Source organism: Bombus fervidus, chromosome 8 (assembly GCF_041682495.2).
Source record: "Bombus fervidus isolate BK054 chromosome 8, iyBomFerv1, whole genome shotgun sequence".
Taxonomy (NCBI): domain Eukaryota; kingdom Metazoa; phylum Arthropoda; class Insecta; order Hymenoptera; family Apidae; genus Bombus; species Bombus fervidus.
This window is the reverse complement of record NC_091524.1, coordinates 2,145,016-2,162,510: the sequence shown is the minus strand read 5'-3', so window position 1 is coordinate 2,162,510 and position 17,495 is coordinate 2,145,016. Positions and strand designations below refer to the sequence as shown.

At 33.9% G+C, this 17,495-nt stretch overlaps 5 protein-coding genes and 1 long non-coding RNA gene across 6 annotated transcripts; 4 read left to right on the top strand and 2 right to left on the bottom strand.

The window, feature by feature from the left end:
* Nucleotides 1-335: 335 nt before the first annotated feature.
* Nucleotides 336-1,769, top strand: LOC139990047 (uncharacterized). Its single transcript, XM_072008926.1, has 4 exons — nt 336-475; nt 598-1,218; nt 1,325-1,512; nt 1,589-1,769. The coding sequence occupies exons 1-4, from the start codon at nt 385-387 to the stop codon at nt 1,634-1,636; spliced, it is 948 nt and encodes a 315-aa protein (XP_071865027.1). The 5' UTR covers nt 336-384; the 3' UTR covers nt 1,637-1,769.
* Nucleotides 1,506-2,836, bottom strand: Mrpl4 (mitochondrial ribosomal protein L4). Its single transcript, XM_072008938.1, has 3 exons — nt 2,506-2,836; nt 2,016-2,424; nt 1,506-1,945 (listed from the first exon to the last, which is right to left on the bottom strand). Exons 1-3 carry the CDS (start codon nt 2,791-2,793, stop codon nt 1,800-1,802), a joined length of 843 nt encoding a protein of 280 aa, XP_071865039.1. The 5' UTR covers nt 2,794-2,836; the 3' UTR covers nt 1,506-1,799.
* A 105-nt stretch (nt 2,837-2,941) lies between these two features.
* LOC139990056 (DNA replication complex GINS protein PSF1) lies at nt 2,942-4,007 on the top strand. Its single transcript, XM_072008947.1, has 4 exons — nt 2,942-3,161; nt 3,241-3,305; nt 3,374-3,680; nt 3,752-4,007. The coding sequence occupies exons 1-4, from the start codon at nt 3,093-3,095 to the stop codon at nt 3,893-3,895; spliced, it is 585 nt and encodes a 194-aa protein (XP_071865048.1). The 5' UTR covers nt 2,942-3,092; the 3' UTR covers nt 3,896-4,007.
* Nucleotides 4,008-6,474: 2,467 nt separating this feature from the next.
* On the top strand, nt 6,475-12,878 carry Cact (NF-kappa-B inhibitor cactus). The gene is made up of 3 exons (XM_072008916.1): nt 6,475-7,554; nt 8,778-9,130; nt 11,536-12,878. The coding sequence occupies exons 1-3, from the start codon at nt 7,103-7,105 to the stop codon at nt 11,931-11,933; spliced, it is 1,203 nt and encodes a 400-aa protein (XP_071865017.1). The 5' UTR covers nt 6,475-7,102; the 3' UTR covers nt 11,934-12,878.
* On the bottom strand, nt 10,975-11,655 carry LOC139990063 (uncharacterized). The gene is made up of 2 exons (XR_011800475.1): nt 11,524-11,655; nt 10,975-11,365 (listed from the first exon to the last, which is right to left on the bottom strand). It is a non-coding gene; the product is annotated as an uncharacterized lncRNA (long non-coding RNA).
* Nucleotides 12,879-14,268: 1,390 nt separating the features above from the next.
* On the top strand, nt 14,269-17,356 carry Stip1 (Stress-induced phosphoprotein 1). The gene is made up of 3 exons (XM_072008884.1): nt 14,269-14,491; nt 14,890-16,427; nt 16,512-17,356. The coding sequence occupies exons 1-3, from the start codon at nt 14,483-14,485 to the stop codon at nt 16,582-16,584; spliced, it is 1,620 nt and encodes a 539-aa protein (XP_071864985.1). The 5' UTR covers nt 14,269-14,482; the 3' UTR covers nt 16,585-17,356.
* Nucleotides 17,357-17,495: the final 139 nt, after the last annotated feature.

Here is a 17,495-nt window from a genome sequence, read left to right as displayed (position 1 = left end):
CCTAAAAGATGGCGATTGAAGTTCCGTTAGATTTCAGTTGGAAGCCTCTAGCGCTTCTATAGAGTGCTTACTCACTTAGGATTTTGTGTTTATAAAATATTGTATGTAAATAATAACAGTGTATTAAAAAATTAAATACGTGAATTTTGTATTTCTCAATTAAAAAATTAAAACGTTTAAATAGTAAAATGATTTTTCAATATTTTAAGTCAATCTTTCTTAAATAAATATTCGTATGACCATCTAAACGATTATAGATAATTTATGGTTAGTGAAATCACTGACTTCAACGTTTCTATTATTTGAATAGCGAGCATGAAAACAAACAGTTACAATTTTTATTGCTAATGTTTATTGTTAAAAATCAATATTATTTTATCAATTATGAATGATGACCCAAGAGAAGTACTTGTTCTTCTTAATTCTTTAGGCTTTGTTGGAATTACAGCGCAACAACTTAAAGCATTTATGAAAGGTAATATTATTGATATCGTTTTTTTGTATTTTATAATAATTAATATTTAAATATTTTATGCACATTGTAACTAGCATTGTTGCATACTGGTTCTAATTCATATTCTTTTTTCTTGGTACAAGATTTAAAGTTGTATAGGAAAATAAAAGATCGTGAAAGACAGCAAAAAAGGGAAGAAATTAAGAGAAAAATAATAGATAAGCAAAAAAATATGATTAAAGAAATTCTTACAGAACAAAAAACAGAGTTTCATTCAGTTGAAAATACTATATCCACTAATTCTTCTAATTCTTATTTTGATGACACCATTGTAAAGGTAATAGTGACAAAGTTATCAAGTGACAAAGAAAATAAAAATCCTACAAATTTTGAAGAAAACTATACAAATGTAGGTCAAAAAATGAATATGATACAGTCAAAATCCGAATCCATGAGAACAGAAGATCATTGCAATGTTAAATCTACTGTTGTGCCGTGTAATAATATAGAGGTAGATAATAAATTTTGTTTAAAAAGTAAAAATAAATATAAGGAGTGTTTGAAAAAAGATTTCCATATAGAAGCACAAAATAAAACGAAAATACAAGATGATAAAATACAGATTCAAGAAAAATCAACACCTTTGCAATCAGTACGTCCTATGAGTGCACCAAACATTTTAGACCACCAGCAAGGATATATTGGAAGCAGCCACACAAAAAGTACATCATCTACAAAAAATACTCATTCTGGAACAAAATCATGTAAGTTTCTAACATGTATCATATTGTAAATATGAACATAAATATAACATAAATACAATTAAATTATGACATATAAATACAATTTCACTTTTTTATATCAATATAGTTATTAGACCATGGAGATTGCAACCAGACATCCAAAAAAGTAAAAATGTTAAAAAGACTGATCCAGTTTTACTTTATCAAAAATATCAACAGGAATGGAAACAAATGTCTTTTCCTGGGGAAGCTAAACATGCAAGCATAAGATGGGCCATTCGTGAAAAAATGTTAGGCGAAGATCCTCATCCAACAGTAAGGGTCTTTATTTTTATATAATTATAATTCAGTATTATATTTTCCTTAATATCATTGACATTTATACTTGCAGCCTCTTCCTAAAAAGTCAACTAGTATGCCAACATTAAGAAAAAAGTGATCTTTATTCAACTAGGGATGAAAATTTTGTTTTGATATAAATAAACTTAAAACTGATATTGATAATCATATTGAATTGTTATAAGAAATTAATGACTGTTACAGAAAATAAATGCAATTTGACAAGAAGTAGATTGATATTTCATGCTTTTATTTTTTAATTTCTACTGCTGACTAAGTCTAAACTTTGCCATTAATTTACGATAATCTGGCCTATGTAAATGGTACAATATTTTATCTTCAATTAAACGTGCAGCTCTTTCAGTAAGAATTAAAGTATTATGTTTTAACATACTGTAAACGTTCAGGCCTGGAAAATAAATTTATAATGAAGGTAATATAAATTAAATAACATCAAAATGTATTAATATATAACTTACCATATACAGGCATTAAATTTACATGCTTTATTGTGTCAGTTGCTTCTGAGATGTTTCCAGGCATGATATCATCAGTATCAACAAACAACACAGAAGGTCCCCAATGTCGCTCTTCTATTAGTTGTTCAATATATGATGGTTTATTGGATGGAATTTCCAAATCATTAACAATATACAAATCATCTTGAGCTAATTTAACAGATAATGTAGATGTAAGTCCAGCAACTCTTGTATAAAAGGGAAGCATGTAAAAATGAGTTGTAGGAGATCTAGGTCCATGTACTACACCACCACCTCTCCATAATGGCGAACGTATACTTGACTGACGGGAACGGCCTAGTCCCTTTTGTGGCCATGGTTTCCTGCCACCACCTCTTACTTCTGAACGTACTTTTGTATGTGCATAGCACTAAAATGAAAAATTAATTTACCCATTTTGTCATTCTAGATTTAAGATTAATAGGAGTAATTAATGAGATGTAATAATTACCACAAATCGATACATTCTTTGCCAGCGTATGTTTTGATGAATTATATCTATCCTAGGAGATGCTCCATAAATGTCGGGATGTAGAAAGACAAGTCCTAACTTTTGTCTTTCAATGGTATCCAAATTTTCTAGCCATACTTCGCGCGGTCTTTGGTAAAAATAATTTTCATCATCATAACTTCTTTTGGAAATGATTGGATGGATTTTTTCCGTGACAGCCTTTGTACAGTACGTTACTTGTTGCAAATATGCTTCTAACTTTATGATAACATTTCTAAGCGATAACATTTCAATAAGAGTTTTTTATTATTGCATCCAAACACGATTTATTGTTATAACCTAAATGTTTTCGATAATGTTCAATTTGACGTGAGATGTCGCTAGACTCAAAGATTTTGTAGATGTCACTATCATTGAACATGAATGACTTAGTTTATGTAGCAACTGGTCATTTTTAAATGTAGTCATTTTTAAATGTAATCATTAAAGTCAGTCGGTAGTACTGTACTCAACAGCTGATGTTTAAATAATTTGGTACTTATTATTATCAGTAGTATTATATATGTTTTTAACTATATTTTTAAAATATGTATGGAAGAAAAGGCTTTGAGCTTATTTCAGAACTAGATTTATATTCTGATATATTACCATTCAATGTAGGTTGTATGATAAAATAATGTTATGATGATATTAGAGATAATTAAGTAGTGATCTAAAAAAATTATTTATTTATAGGAGGTACTTGTTAAAGAAGTTTTACAGGAGATGCAATGTCTCTATGATGCAAATGTAGCAGATAGGTTTGTATAAGATATAACAATGTAAAAATTAAAACTTAGAAAAAGCTTATTGTTGAATAAACTTTCAGCAATGTCATTAGGAATGATGATAATATGGCATTATTGCCATCAGTACAGTTGAGACATACAGCATTAAAAAGAAATAAAAGATGTGTCTTAGCATACGTATATAACAGAATGAGAAAACTAAGAGAATTACGATGGGAATTAGGGAGCATTCTACCACCAGAAATAAATTCCAATCTATTAAATGCTGAAATTCAATGGTTTCAGTCATATAATAAGTCTTTAGCTAAATACATGAGATCTTTAGGAGAAGACCATGGGTTTAATCTAACAACAAACATGGTACCTCCAAAAACTCCTTATGTAGAGGTATATATAAAATAGATACTCAAACATTGTTCTAGTAACAGTTAAATGTACAAAATGTAATGTTATTTCAGGTCAAATGTGTAGAGGATTTTGGAAGATTGGAATTAGATGATGGACAAGTTATTTTGCTAAAAAAGAATACATATCATTTGCTACCAAGATCTGTATGTGAACCATTGATACGACAAGGAATTCTTGAACATAAGAATACATGATATTATTATTTTTATATTCTGTTAAAATAAAAATTATATTCATTAAAAAAAAATACTTTGTTTATCAGACCCAAATTTTATTGAAATATATATATTTATGAAGTATTTAAAACACTTAAATCTTAATTCTATATAGAAGAAAGTGCATGATTTATTTTTATTCAAAATTGCATTTAAAAAATGTATGAGCCCGCATATTCATGTTTACTCACATTAGGAATTTCCCGTGTAAACTTAAATTCCGTATAACAGCGTGCAGTTGATTCAAACAGTTGGAAGCTTGTCTGCATGCGCTGCATTGCGCCTTGTGCTCAAGTGAGTTACTTTGTTTGTCTCTATCATAAGATTTAATCTATTTTTAACCTAATCTTATACATAGAATAATATATGTAACTACAGATTCTTCCCTATTGACAGAAGACGATGCAAGTAATTCATTTGAAATCGATCAAATCGACTAACGTGATCTTCATTTGTTGCACTTACGTCTAGACACCTTCAAACGGGTAAGTGATCACTTAAGAAATATATAATTACTTTTTTCGATAAATTATTTGTATTTTGTTTAAACCTGCTTATAATTTTTATTCGAAAATAATTTAAATATCTGACAAGCAGATTATTGTATAAATAATACTTTTCAATATAATACATAAAAAATTTACAGAGCTGATTCGTAAAAAAGTTCAAAAATATAATATGTTTTATTTTTATTTCTATCGTAACAAGGATACAATAAAATGACCTAATACTTTATCCGCTTCAACTTTTAGTCACCGTATTTATCCAGACTTTGAACACTTAAAACATCATCAATATGTTTAACCTTGTAGAATACAAGTAATTAAGTGGTGCTATTGTTCTTTGAAAAACTTATTTACCATTGAGGACTTTTCTAGACTTTATAGATGAAAATAAAATCGACATCAGAAATCAAATCGTGTGGACGCACTTGATACATATACAATGTACAAAAAGTGAATTCAAGGTGCGATAGCTAAGTTATTGATAATGAATGGTGTATCCATCGGTGAATTTTGCAGATGAATTCGTCAACAATGAAGATATAATGTGTATGTATACGTACTGAGCTTATCACAGTTAGGTTTTTCCCAGATAGCTTTCGCACCGAATTCTCATTCATCGTTACTATAAAAAAATTTGGTCACATCTTTTTTCACACAAGGTCAGTGACAAATTTCTATCACACATTATCAGATCGATAAGGAAAGATTTATACGATTGCACAAACAGAAATAGTATTCATGAAAAATACTCTATTCATTATTAACCACCGATTACATAAAATTATATAATTCATTTGTCATTGGTCTACAGATTAAGACTATCATTTACAAATGCTTTTATAACCTTCATCAATTCACAGTGACCTTTCACTCTCATTTATGTGGTATATTAATAGTAGCTATTGTTTCCGAAATAAAAAAGTACATATTATGACAGCGGTTTGGGATTATCGATGTATTAACGGTTTGTGTAACGGACGATAAGAAATACGATTTCCCTTTGTTTTAAGGTCGAGTATCAGTAACCATCTTTGGGGAAAACCATATTTAAACTCCCATGAATAGGACCGAGATTCACTTTCAGAGCGCATCGTACCAACGTGTCTTTCTCTATATATAGTATAGTATATCTACTTTGTAATATCGTAGTATTTGAAATTATTTGTAAATATTGGTAAATCTTCTAAGTCGGAAATGCCGATGGAATTTCCGGTGAGTGTGTATCATACGGATTGACAATTTAAAAAGAAAGTAGAACGGTGAAATCTACATGTTCCTACAGAAACATATACGCGTTTGACATACTCGTTCACAACAACTTAACGCTTTCCTATCACTCTTTAAGTACCTAATAAAATTTGATTTGAATTTATCGATAATTCAAATGAGAAATAAAGATTTAAGCCATAGTTCATTAGATCCTTCATTCTCAGTTAGCAAACGGATACCTGCCTTTTTATTTTGCAAAAAATAATAAAGGTAAAGAAATGAATGTCAAGTAGATAAATTACGACCAGGTAAATGACTGTAAAGAGAGAAAATGTGCGTTCGTATGCAATGTTGCGACGTCGAAAAATTTCTTCTGCGCCCGATCAGATACTGTAGTAAACTTTAGCATTGAATCTGCTTTTCTTTTAGACCGTTTTGTATATTACCTGAAAAGTAATTTTATAAATAATAACTGATAATTTAGTTAGAAATGCTCCTATGATATATGTTCGTATATATCGGAAGATAAAGATTTGCTTAAAAAAATGAACTAATCCATCAAACTACTTCCGTGTAAAATTGCGAAATTATTTGCGGTAAATAAGGTGGGAATTCTTTCATGGAGTTTCCGACTCAACTTTCTTTTTCTAAACTGGTTATCTAAAGAATGCCAAGTTAAATTGAGTACACAGTGTATACGCGCAGCTGGCCCTGCCAGAGGATGATGGGTTTTCCCACCCCTACCTTTCCCCTTTGAGAGCTCACAAACCGCTGATACCGCCAGAGGTTCCACTGTGCTGAGCGGCCATCGTGGAAGTTACTCAGCGCGTCACCTAACGTTACACGATTAGTTCGTTTCCAGACAGCGCGTTGAGTGGAGTTTCGACACAATTACAAATTCGCACGGTTATCAAGTATATATTATTTTGTTTTCTTTCTCTGCAGTTCTTCGTCAGAAACAAACTTTTATTCAACAGACCTAACCTTTCCTTTGAAACCGTCTTCCTCACTAATACGTGAAATTTTCTGATGAACGCGAAATTATCGTGGAACGACGTGCACTAGCCACCGTTATTTACGAACACACAGTCAAAACGAGAATGCGACGACAACGAGAAACCGAATACACGTAAAGAAGCCAGCTGTTCGAGGCGAACGACAATCGAATGATTGCTCGAATAAACGGAGCAGTGGCGTCGCTTGCGAACGAACGAAACAGAGACGAATGTATTCTTGTTCAGAGAAGGAAGGACAATCGAACGAAATCGTTAAAGTCGATTAAAGTATCCGCACGGAAAGCTACATAAATTCGCCGTGTCAAGATTTTAGAGAAATATACATAGTGGTGTATACACAGTGCGTCGCTTCGTGTCTGTGTATATGTGTATACAAGTCGCATGATAGTTTTCCTTCAGGCAGAGCGGGAAATAAGTAGATTTTCGGCCGCGGATTGAATATTGATATCGAAAAGATGTGGCATTCGCCGAGAACGACACCGATGGAGAGCAATGTTCCAGAAAACGAACAACAACAAAAGTGCGAAGATCAACGTAATTCGAGCCACGCCGATTCCGGATTTCTCTCCAGTGGGAATCTCCAAATCAGTTCGGAGCTGTGCGACTACGAATTGAATGCTGCAACAACCGCACCCGTCGCCCCGGAACCAATGAGAGCAGATAGCGGCGTGGATCTTGGCTTAAGCGAAAGCTTGAGCCAGCTTACATTGAAACAAGTTACATTAAATCCTCTGGCAAGCGGCAAGGTTCAGGTTGAACCTACCGTTGAATTGACTCCGGTAATCTCCGAAAAACTCGAGCAAGAAGATGCTTCAACGTTGCGACATGAGCCGCATCAATCCCTTGACAAACCGCTCAATAAGGAACCTTGGCAGCTCTACTATACTCAGGACGACGATGGTGACACGTAAGTAATCTAGATATTATGTATTTCTCCCTTTCAAAACAAGTTTGACCTAGTTTTAACAATATATAAATTCCGATTAAGTTGGCACGTGTCGTGTCATGTGCGTCACAAGTAGAATCGTAAAGACGTCATGTTTCTGAAATTTCCGATATGACTAACGAGATCGTTAGCGAGCAAAATAAAGTGATAGTTAATTTCACGTATGTATATGCAGATCGGCGCATGCTCTGTTTCGAAGCAACCTGTAGCCCGCGTTACTTTCAAGAGTTTTAAGTGACATTATTGTTTACGAACGTATCGGTCGATATTACGATAATAATAACGTATTCCGTTCAATGGATGTTTTTCTTTGTATGATGAAACAATGACTTGATTTACATATAACCTGTTTCCTTGTATCGATTAAAACGTAGGAAGTGTTGTTTTATATAATACACGTAATACATATGTATAGTCTCATAAAGAAAGCATCGTAGATGTTAAGAATTCTGAACAAAACAAATAAAAAAGATAATTGTACCATCATTCCGTTTAAATAATATGACAAATGGTATTTTAAGATAAATGCCTTTATCAAGTACAGCTGTTGTTTTTCTGATCATACGAGAAATATGTTAATCGAAGCAAATATTGTTACGCGTCATCGTATGCGCGTAGATCGGCCGATCGTCTCATACGCTTTTCGCAAGGCGAAATATGTTGACCAATTAAATTATTGTAATCGCGAAATATATATCCAAGAGATCCTTTCAAATTGTGATACGTCAACGAGAGTACAAGGCGACATGAGACGATAGGACCAATGCCTTTCAGGGATAACTTTCGGGGAACTTCAAACAATTATATACAAATTTTTTTTACACTATTTTCCTCTTTTCGTATTATAACATGTAATACGAGTTATACAATTAGAAAATTCTATCAAAACGTTGCACGCGTCATCATTAAATGACGAAACATTGACCTTTGCACAGAGAAAATAAACTGTGAAACAAACTCCGAAATGAGGAAAAGAAATTATAGTGGCGCTTCGAGGTCGAAGCCTACTCGCGTAAATACGTACATTATCTCCACCAATGACCAAAGTAATATCGCGATTACCCATTGCAGAGCGAAAAATTGCAACACATTCTTTTTCATCTTTATGCAAACATCTTTCCTTAAAGCCATTAGTAATCATTTATTTTTCTCTCTCTCTCTCTCTCTCTCTCTCTCTCTCACAGGCTACTTCATATGGCCATAGTGCAAGGCTTTCTGGAAGCTGCGTTCAGCTTGATAAGAATGGCGCCACATGCCTGCCTTTTAAATATCCTGAACGATGACTGCCAATCGCCCCTGCACCTGGCCGTATTGACACGACAACCGAGGATCGTTAGACGGCTTATTTTGGCAGGTGCAAATCCGGCATTGAGGAACTTCCGCGGAAACACAGCCCTTCATTTGGCGTGTGCTACCGGGGATCTTGCCTCCGCAAAGGCCCTTACCGATCCGTTAACACATGTTGAAAGGAATTACCTACACCAAGGAAAGGAAGTGCCTGCCCTGCCACAAAACTTAGAACAACGGAATTACGATGGTAATTGACAAATTCATACACTTCATTTTTTCTCCATTTTACCTTGCTTACTCTAACATTTATCAGTGAATTAACATTTGTTTGTTTATTCTGCTTAAATCCCATCAGTGATAACATTTTATGAATGAATGAATAGAATAGCAACATAAAGTAGTTTCAGTACACTCGTCAAATCCTTGAACATTTGACGATGATGTATGACACAAAAAACACTGAGAACAAAGCCTGCCGTTATTAATGGACAATAAAAAGAAACCCATGGAATAAGATGTTTTGTCAAGAAGGCAGGAAACGCGCGTGACGCGAGTTTAGTATCGCTCGCGGAAAAGACAAACGAAGCATCTCGGAAAATCCTAACAACTTTTACCGCATGAAACAACAGTCATTGGCATCGCACGCGCGCGCGCCGCGCACGAAGAACAATTCTGTAACCACGATTATGCGCGGGTTTCCCATGATTTCATCGAGGATCGAGAATGATCCGTTATTCCGTTTGTTTCGTTCGGAAATTCCATGAAGTTAAACTATAATTCCATTATTGACGATTCATGATATTTTTGAGAAAAGTGATCAATGCCACTCGTCATTTTCAAACAGATAGGATTTTTCGAGACATTTCCAAGTAACAATCGCGTTATTCGTAATTCCAAAGTAGCTTCCTTTTCAGTGACTATTCAAACGAGAATTCGAGCCGCAACTAAATGTGCTACGGATGCTTCGAAGAAAAGTTTAGTCAGAAATCTTTTCCACTATGCCTTTTGTATCCGTTGTCTATGCATCTTTCACAGACTCCGGTGTAATTACATTTACAAGATTTCCTTTTGCTATGCTAATTTGATATATCCGTGGTTTTACGTTAAATATTTCAAATTGCGATGCCTGAATAATCGAACGTTGAACGTTAGCTCTTTTACAAAGCTCCGGAATTCCCACATAACGTCATCCATATACTCCATTCTAGGCTTATAAAATGGATGTACACATGGAATGGCAAGCTGTTGGCGTAACGGCTGATTTTGGACCATGACGAAATAAATTAAGCTACGCTTTTGCTATGGATTTTTGATCTAATCGCAAGCTCGCGTGTCTGTTACTTGATTCTTACGTTGCGTCGTACGTACATACCGGTGACGTACAACGTGCTTTACGTCTTATCGATTTGTCAAGCAAAAACGTAAACATTCGCGTGTGTAATTTTATCGAAGCGAACGAAAAAGCACATGCTCGAATAACTAGGCTTAAATTAGAAAGACATACGGCCTTTCATGATACGTATGATTCAATAGTGGAGCAGCAACGTTAGGGGTTCAAGTGTAGTCGCGGTGATTCGGTCGATGAGACGCGCCTAGAGAATTTCACGGATGAAGCAATTAGGTAGGGGAAGAAGAAAGTGAGGAGAAAAGAGTGTTGCGGTATTAAGCTCGGAATACACGCGACGGAATTTTGGCGCGTCGTCTGTGCGTGCGTGCACGCGCGTTACATCACGCGCGGCGCGCGATGAGACAGAAAGCTCGAAGCAGATGTTTTTGATATTTAAAAATACCTGCGCGACTATTTGCGTGTCGTGATATTCTTGCCTCGGTTCGACTCGATTCGACTTGGGAAACCCCACAATGGCGTGGAAATCGGTGGACACGTATATGCTTTCACCCTTGAACGTTTTCTTCGGAGAGAACGATACGAGAAAGGAAAAAGAAAGATAACGATTCTTTCGTTGCTCTTGATTCTCTATTTTTAGAGAATGAAAACTGAAGAAATATCCGATAAAAATTTAATCTCCTTGCTTAAGAGGATCATTCATAATAAAGTGCAAATCGGTAATTGCCAATACAGTATCGTTTAAGTATATCGGGAAATTTCGAAATATATAAATGATCTATTTCTTTATGTACTTCTAACGCAATTGCGTTTCGCGCATCGTGCATCGATACGTCTCGATAAGAATAGAAACATAAATATTTGCGCGGTAGAGATCAGCTCGCTGAAGCTCCCTGTTGCGAGGCGAGTTCAACTACAACAAAATTAGTAATTATATTCCGCCAATGTACATGCTGCCGATGGTAACAAGGGAGGTTAATTTTAGCAGTTACTTTGATCGGTACGAACCTAGTTTGGACCGCGGGACGCCAGCCAAACCTCCGACGACAATGATTCACCACGTCTTCCTAGTTCTATCTATATCTTGTAGAAGCATGTGACTCGGTCGCATCGTTATGAGAAGTACGCGTTTCCACCCTCGTTAAAGACGTACGAACGTGTATTGACATAAATGATCATTTTTTTAATCGTAGAATAATGTCTCAAACAAAGTATTCATTCATACGTTATCATACATTAATAATTCATATGTAAATCATATGTTAATCTTTCTATATTTTATGTAAATGTTATACTTTGCGTTTCAGGAGAAATGTGTTTGCACATAGCCGCCTCATCGGGTCAAGTAGAGTTGGTACGGCTTCTGCTACGCCTCGGAGCGGATCTTGAAGCCAGAGAAGCATTGGCGGGGAGAACAGCTCTTCACCTCGCTTTGGAGCATGGGTGTCGGTCAGTGGTCGCGTTCCTCCTTCAGGAGTGCAAGCCTTGCTTGGATACGCAAACCTACGCCGGACTCACTGCATATCAGGTAGCTCTGTGCTACGATATTCAACTCGCAAGGGAATTAGTAAGACTGGGCGCAACACCGGAACCGCTTCCAGAGTCAGATTCCGACAGCAGCGATGAAGACGAAAGCTCTGCAGCTAATAATTATTTACCCGCGATCGTGAGACTTCGACAAAACGTGGTCGGTGTCAAAGTATAGAAATATTTATCGATACGTTGACTAACTTAACAATTCGGTTTGTTGTACGATGAATTATTTAATTGATTATAATATCATCGAGAAATCATTACCGATGATGTCTTGATAAATGGTCGAGACGATATATCACGATACGGTTACATAGGATAGACAGAGATAGTTCGAACTTCGATAAGTGCAAGTATTAATCACATCAAATCGAATATGTTTTATTTACTTAAAAACTAATTAGCAAAATCAGTGTGAAACGTATTGTAAAAACGAAGAAAACGAAAGAATACACGAGGTAACGAAGGACGAGCAAATACATAAATATGTCTAATGCAAAAGTGCTTTAGTAAGAAGCAACTACTATACTTCGGTAACGAGAGAAACGATAACGTTCGAAACAAATAGAATCGTTGCAATATAGATAATCGACTGCAAAGGATTTACATTTACGCTTAGGAGATCATATGATCTCGTCCTGTAAATATAGAAGAAAGTATCAGACTTTTTTATTCGAATAGTGTGAGTATGTAGCAGTGACATCCGTACGTTTGGAAGTGACTTAAAATAAGAATCTACGCTGATATGAAAAAGTAGAAAAAGTAGTATGTAACAGAACATTCGTAATTTCATTGTTCATTTTAAGGTGTACATACACATAATTTATATTAGATAAAGAGACCGAAATAACACTTATGAATAGGACTATTTATCAAAGAATGTATCAAAGCTGTACTGAGCTTTATTACGCCACAATACTTCGGTATTTTACTGTGAATGTTTAACATGTATTAATTTCCTCGTTCCCCCTCTCCCTATTGTTGTATATAGTCAAGTTTTGTTAGTATCGTAAATATGTTGTTTTTACGGTATCAGCAGTAAAAGAAGGATAACATTAACGTTGTTACATAACGATGATAATTATTTTTTTAGCAATAAAAAGTCTTAGAAAATTTATCATAGATTTTAGAATTTCTTTTGCCGATAAATACGAATAGCGAATAATTATTAACAAGCATTAGCAAATATATAAGATTCGATTTTGATTATTAGGCAATAAATACAGTAAATACAATATGAAAGCTCAAAAAAGAATGAAATGTTATAGCTAATTTTGCAAAAGCCGGCGTAAAAATATGGAGCAAAGACCGGTTGTTGGTTATTTCGAGTTCGTAATGTGTAATGGTCTAGGCATTCTAAGAACTCTGTAGACTTATTCCTTTTTGGGGGAGTTCGGTCTGCGAAGTGCATAGGTTCCGGGATATATTTGGCTCTTGGAAAAGAGAGGATTCTACTAATCGTCTACTAATTTTTTGGATGTAAGTAGTAATTCATTTATATTATGTTATATTTACATTGAAAATATAATAATCTGAATCTTCTATCTTTACAAAGTATGTATGTATTATGTTCCTTGTAATGTAACAAAAAATATTCTGAATTGTATGATAAAATATCCGAGTGCGAAATATAATTCTAGAGATAATTTTACGGTTATCGAACTGCTTACGAACGAAAAAATACAACACGACAAATATCTGGGATTCCCCAGTTACTCCAGTTTGCCGATGGAAATACCAGGTTCTGTGGCAACGAAAGTAATGTCAGATCAAGCAACCTTGGACACTAAACATTTTACCACACAAAGTTGTTCGTACTAATCGTACTTAAAATGCACCTACGTTCGTGAATCATTATAATATATGCACATATATGTCCTTTTTTATTTAATACGCTTCCATGTTCGGATTCTACGATTAACTTGTATCGTAAATCTGAGCGTCTTTAGACTGTAACATTGGAACCATTTTTTAGTAAAATGTATATAATACATTTGTAATGTAATGTATATACAAGTTCATACATCAAAATTATAATAATAAGCCATACAAAACATGAATTAAAGGCCAAAATTCTGTTAAAGAAAATCTAAATATCTAATTTAGAGGCGTAGTTACAATTATGATTGTTTGTGTTTAAGTACATACACATATATATGTATTTATTTAACATATTTTTAAGGTTAAATTATAAATTAGGAAGAAATGTAAATATAGTAATAATGGTTATAGTAATAAAATATGATGAAATATAAATTAAAATATAATATTATGTAATTACACATAGAATATACATATGTGTATAGAAAGATCGCAATAGTGAAATATAATCACATATAAAGCGTAATGTACCAACAGTCGACAAAATGTTAATAAATACAATTTATGTATGTATACATTGCAAAGCAGAAAATACTTTACAAATGAATATAGTATAATTTGGATTAAATGTGAAACTAGGCTCGCAATCAAGTTGCATATAAAAGAAGGACAGAATGTTTTTCGAAGGTACTAGAAAATTGTGGAATATAATCACAAAAAGGCATTGCGTATAACTAGTTTCTCGACAATTGAGAAGAGGCGCTAGTTGTCCATTTCTGGAGCTTTCTGAAAATCTGCGCCGGCTCGAGTGTACTTCACGAGTCATCACGTATCTTTGAGGATAAAAGAACGAGTTCTGAAAAATAGAACGAAAGTATTATTGTTCTAAAGTCAAGCGTTATGGACCAGGTAAACATTCTTGCCACGTTGATTACTATCACGCATTCCGTAAGGTTAAAAAGTTGCTAATTTGAAAAGCACTGTATTTATCCATTATGCTGTTAATTGAACACGCTTTGTTTTAAGAATTGTCTTATTCCTTGCTCGCCGCACTATTTTCTCATACATTCTATTAGATTGCTACAAAAGATATCAATTCTTGTTTCTTTTTATTGAATTTTTTGTTTTGATATGATCGTTTATATACAAAATCGAACATTTTTTATGCTCGTTAAATAAACGATATTTTTCGCTTCCAAGTTAACATTGTTATAACTGTCTAGAAAGGACATTTCGATCTTTTGTTACTGCGTATTTCCTTGAGATTCCAATTTAATGATACCAAACTATTAAATTTAAATTTACAGGTATATGTACTAAAACAGAAAGGTAATTCTGCTTTACAAGAAGGAAGATATGAAGAGGCTATTAAACATTATACAGAAGCAATTGGCTTAGATGAAAATAATCATGTTTTATATAGTAATAGATCTGCAGCGTATGCTAAAGCAGGAAAGTACAAACAAGCTTTGGAAGATGCTGAGAAAACTGTAAGTTTAAAGCCTGATTGGGGAAAAGGATATTCACGTATGGGCAGTGCATTGGCTTATTTAGGTAAATTAAATGCATCGATCAAAGCATATGAAACTGGCCTGCAACATGAACCTGATAATGCCCAACTTCAAAGTGGTTTGGCTGAAGTGAAAGCTCAACGGTTAATGATGTCAAATCCCTTCAATAGACCAGATTTATTTGTGAAGCTTGCAAACGATCCTAGAACCAAAGGCTTTTTATTAGATCCAGAATATTTAAAACTTCTAGATACTCTCAGAAATAATTCAGAGGCTGCTGCTGAGATGATAACGGACAAAAGGGTACTTACAACTCTTAGTGTATTAATGAATATGGATACTGACATGGAAATAGAAACAAACTCATCTCAGCAATCAGAACCTCCAAAACCTAAACAAGAATCGCCTAAGCCTCAGAAGAAAGAAGAAGAAGATTGTAATACACCTCAGAAGCTTGCACAGCGTGAAAAGCAATTAGGCAATGAAGCTTATAAACAAAAGAAGTTTGAGCCAGCCCTTCAACACTATAACAAAGCAGTAGAATTAGATCCTACAGAAATTATTTACTTACTAAACATAGCAGCAGTATATTTTGAACAAAAAGAGTATGACAAATGTATCGCTCAATGTGAAAAAGCCATTGAAGTTGGAAGAGAAAATAGAGCAGACTTTAAGTTAATAGCTAAAGCATTCACTAGAATTGGACATGCATATAAAAAGATGGAAAACTGGAAACAAGCTAAAGTGTATTATGAGAAATCCATGTCAGAACACAGAACACCCGAAATTAAAACTCTTCTTTCAGATATTGATAAAATCATCAAAGAAGAAGAAAGAAAAGCATATATCGACCCAGTAAAAGCAGAAGAAGAAAAGGAACTTGGCAATCAAAAATACAAAGAGGGTGATTATCCAACAGCTATAAAACATTACTCAGAGGCTATCAAAAGAAATCCAGATGACCCAAAATATTATAGCAACAGAGCTGCCTGTTATACAAAATTAGCAGCGTTCGATCTCGGGTTGAAGGATTGCGAGAAATGTGTTGAAATTGATCCCAAGTTTATCAAAGGATGGATAAGGAAAGGGAAGATATTACAAGGAATGCAACAACAAGGAAAAGCACTTACTGCTTACCAAAAAGCATTGGAATTAGATCCTTCGAATAGCGAAGCATTAGAAGGATATCGCTCATGTGCCGTTTCTGTTAGTTCCAATCCCGAGGAAGTAAGAAAGAGAGCAATGGCAGATCCAGAAGTTCAAAGTATATTACGGGATCCTGCGATGAGACTTATATTAGAGCAGATGCAAAGTGATCCTAGAGCTTTACAAGAGTAAGTATAATCAATCCATTAGATCTATTATATTAGAACAATTTTTTTCATTTTATATTAATATTATAATTTTTCTATTTATAGCCACCTGAAGAATAAAGATGTAGCAGCAAAATTGCAAAAACTTTTGGAGTCGGGTCTCATAGCTATTCACTGAAGATAAAAATATCCGCATTTGTGCATAGCCCTGTGCGACATTTTAATGTCGTCAAGTTCCTTCGATATCGAGGAAACAACGCTGTTCATTATATTTTTGTGTATTAGAAATACGTTATTTAATCAAGCAGGTCGTCTAGTGGCGTATGCATTGTATATCTGTGTTCTGAAAAAGCCATTTTCAAGCATACATTTCGTTACAAGATATTTTCGAGCGAATACAGTGGCCTTCAGGTCATAGACCATTTTTGAATTGTAAATCTTATTACAATAGCTGATGCTTTACTATGTCTTACAGAGTGTAACTCTATGAAAATTGATTTCTTATATAATTATAAGTTTTTACATCTTTTGCATAAAGTTACACTTTCACTCGTAAATCATTAATCTCATCAACCTCAAGTACGCAATATTTTAAATTTGTTACATGTGGTCTAGGTTAAAGGAAATTATTAAACCTAATTAAACTTAATTAGTGTCGATAAAACATTTCCATGCGTTGAACATGTATTTAGATAACATGTATCTACTTCATAAACCAATACAGTTTTGGTAAAGTACTAATACTGTAGCGATGATGGAGAATAATAATAGCTATAATTACAATTAATTATAATAATACTTGTATGATTTATTTAGAGTCAAATTCAGTACAATATAAAAATAAGATAAACAATGTAATTCCAGAATCTGTTTATTACAATATCTTTTGCATCAAAATATACAGAGACTTCCCATACGCATATTTTAATAAAATCTTGTGTTCACATTAAGTTTGCTAAATTTCAACAGAAAACATTCATAAGTCGTAGATGTCTATTATTGTCTATACACCATTTTCTTACGTTCTAGTTTTTAAACGTTAAAAAATTATTTTCTATTGGTAACTATTGTATTGTTAATTGTATGTTG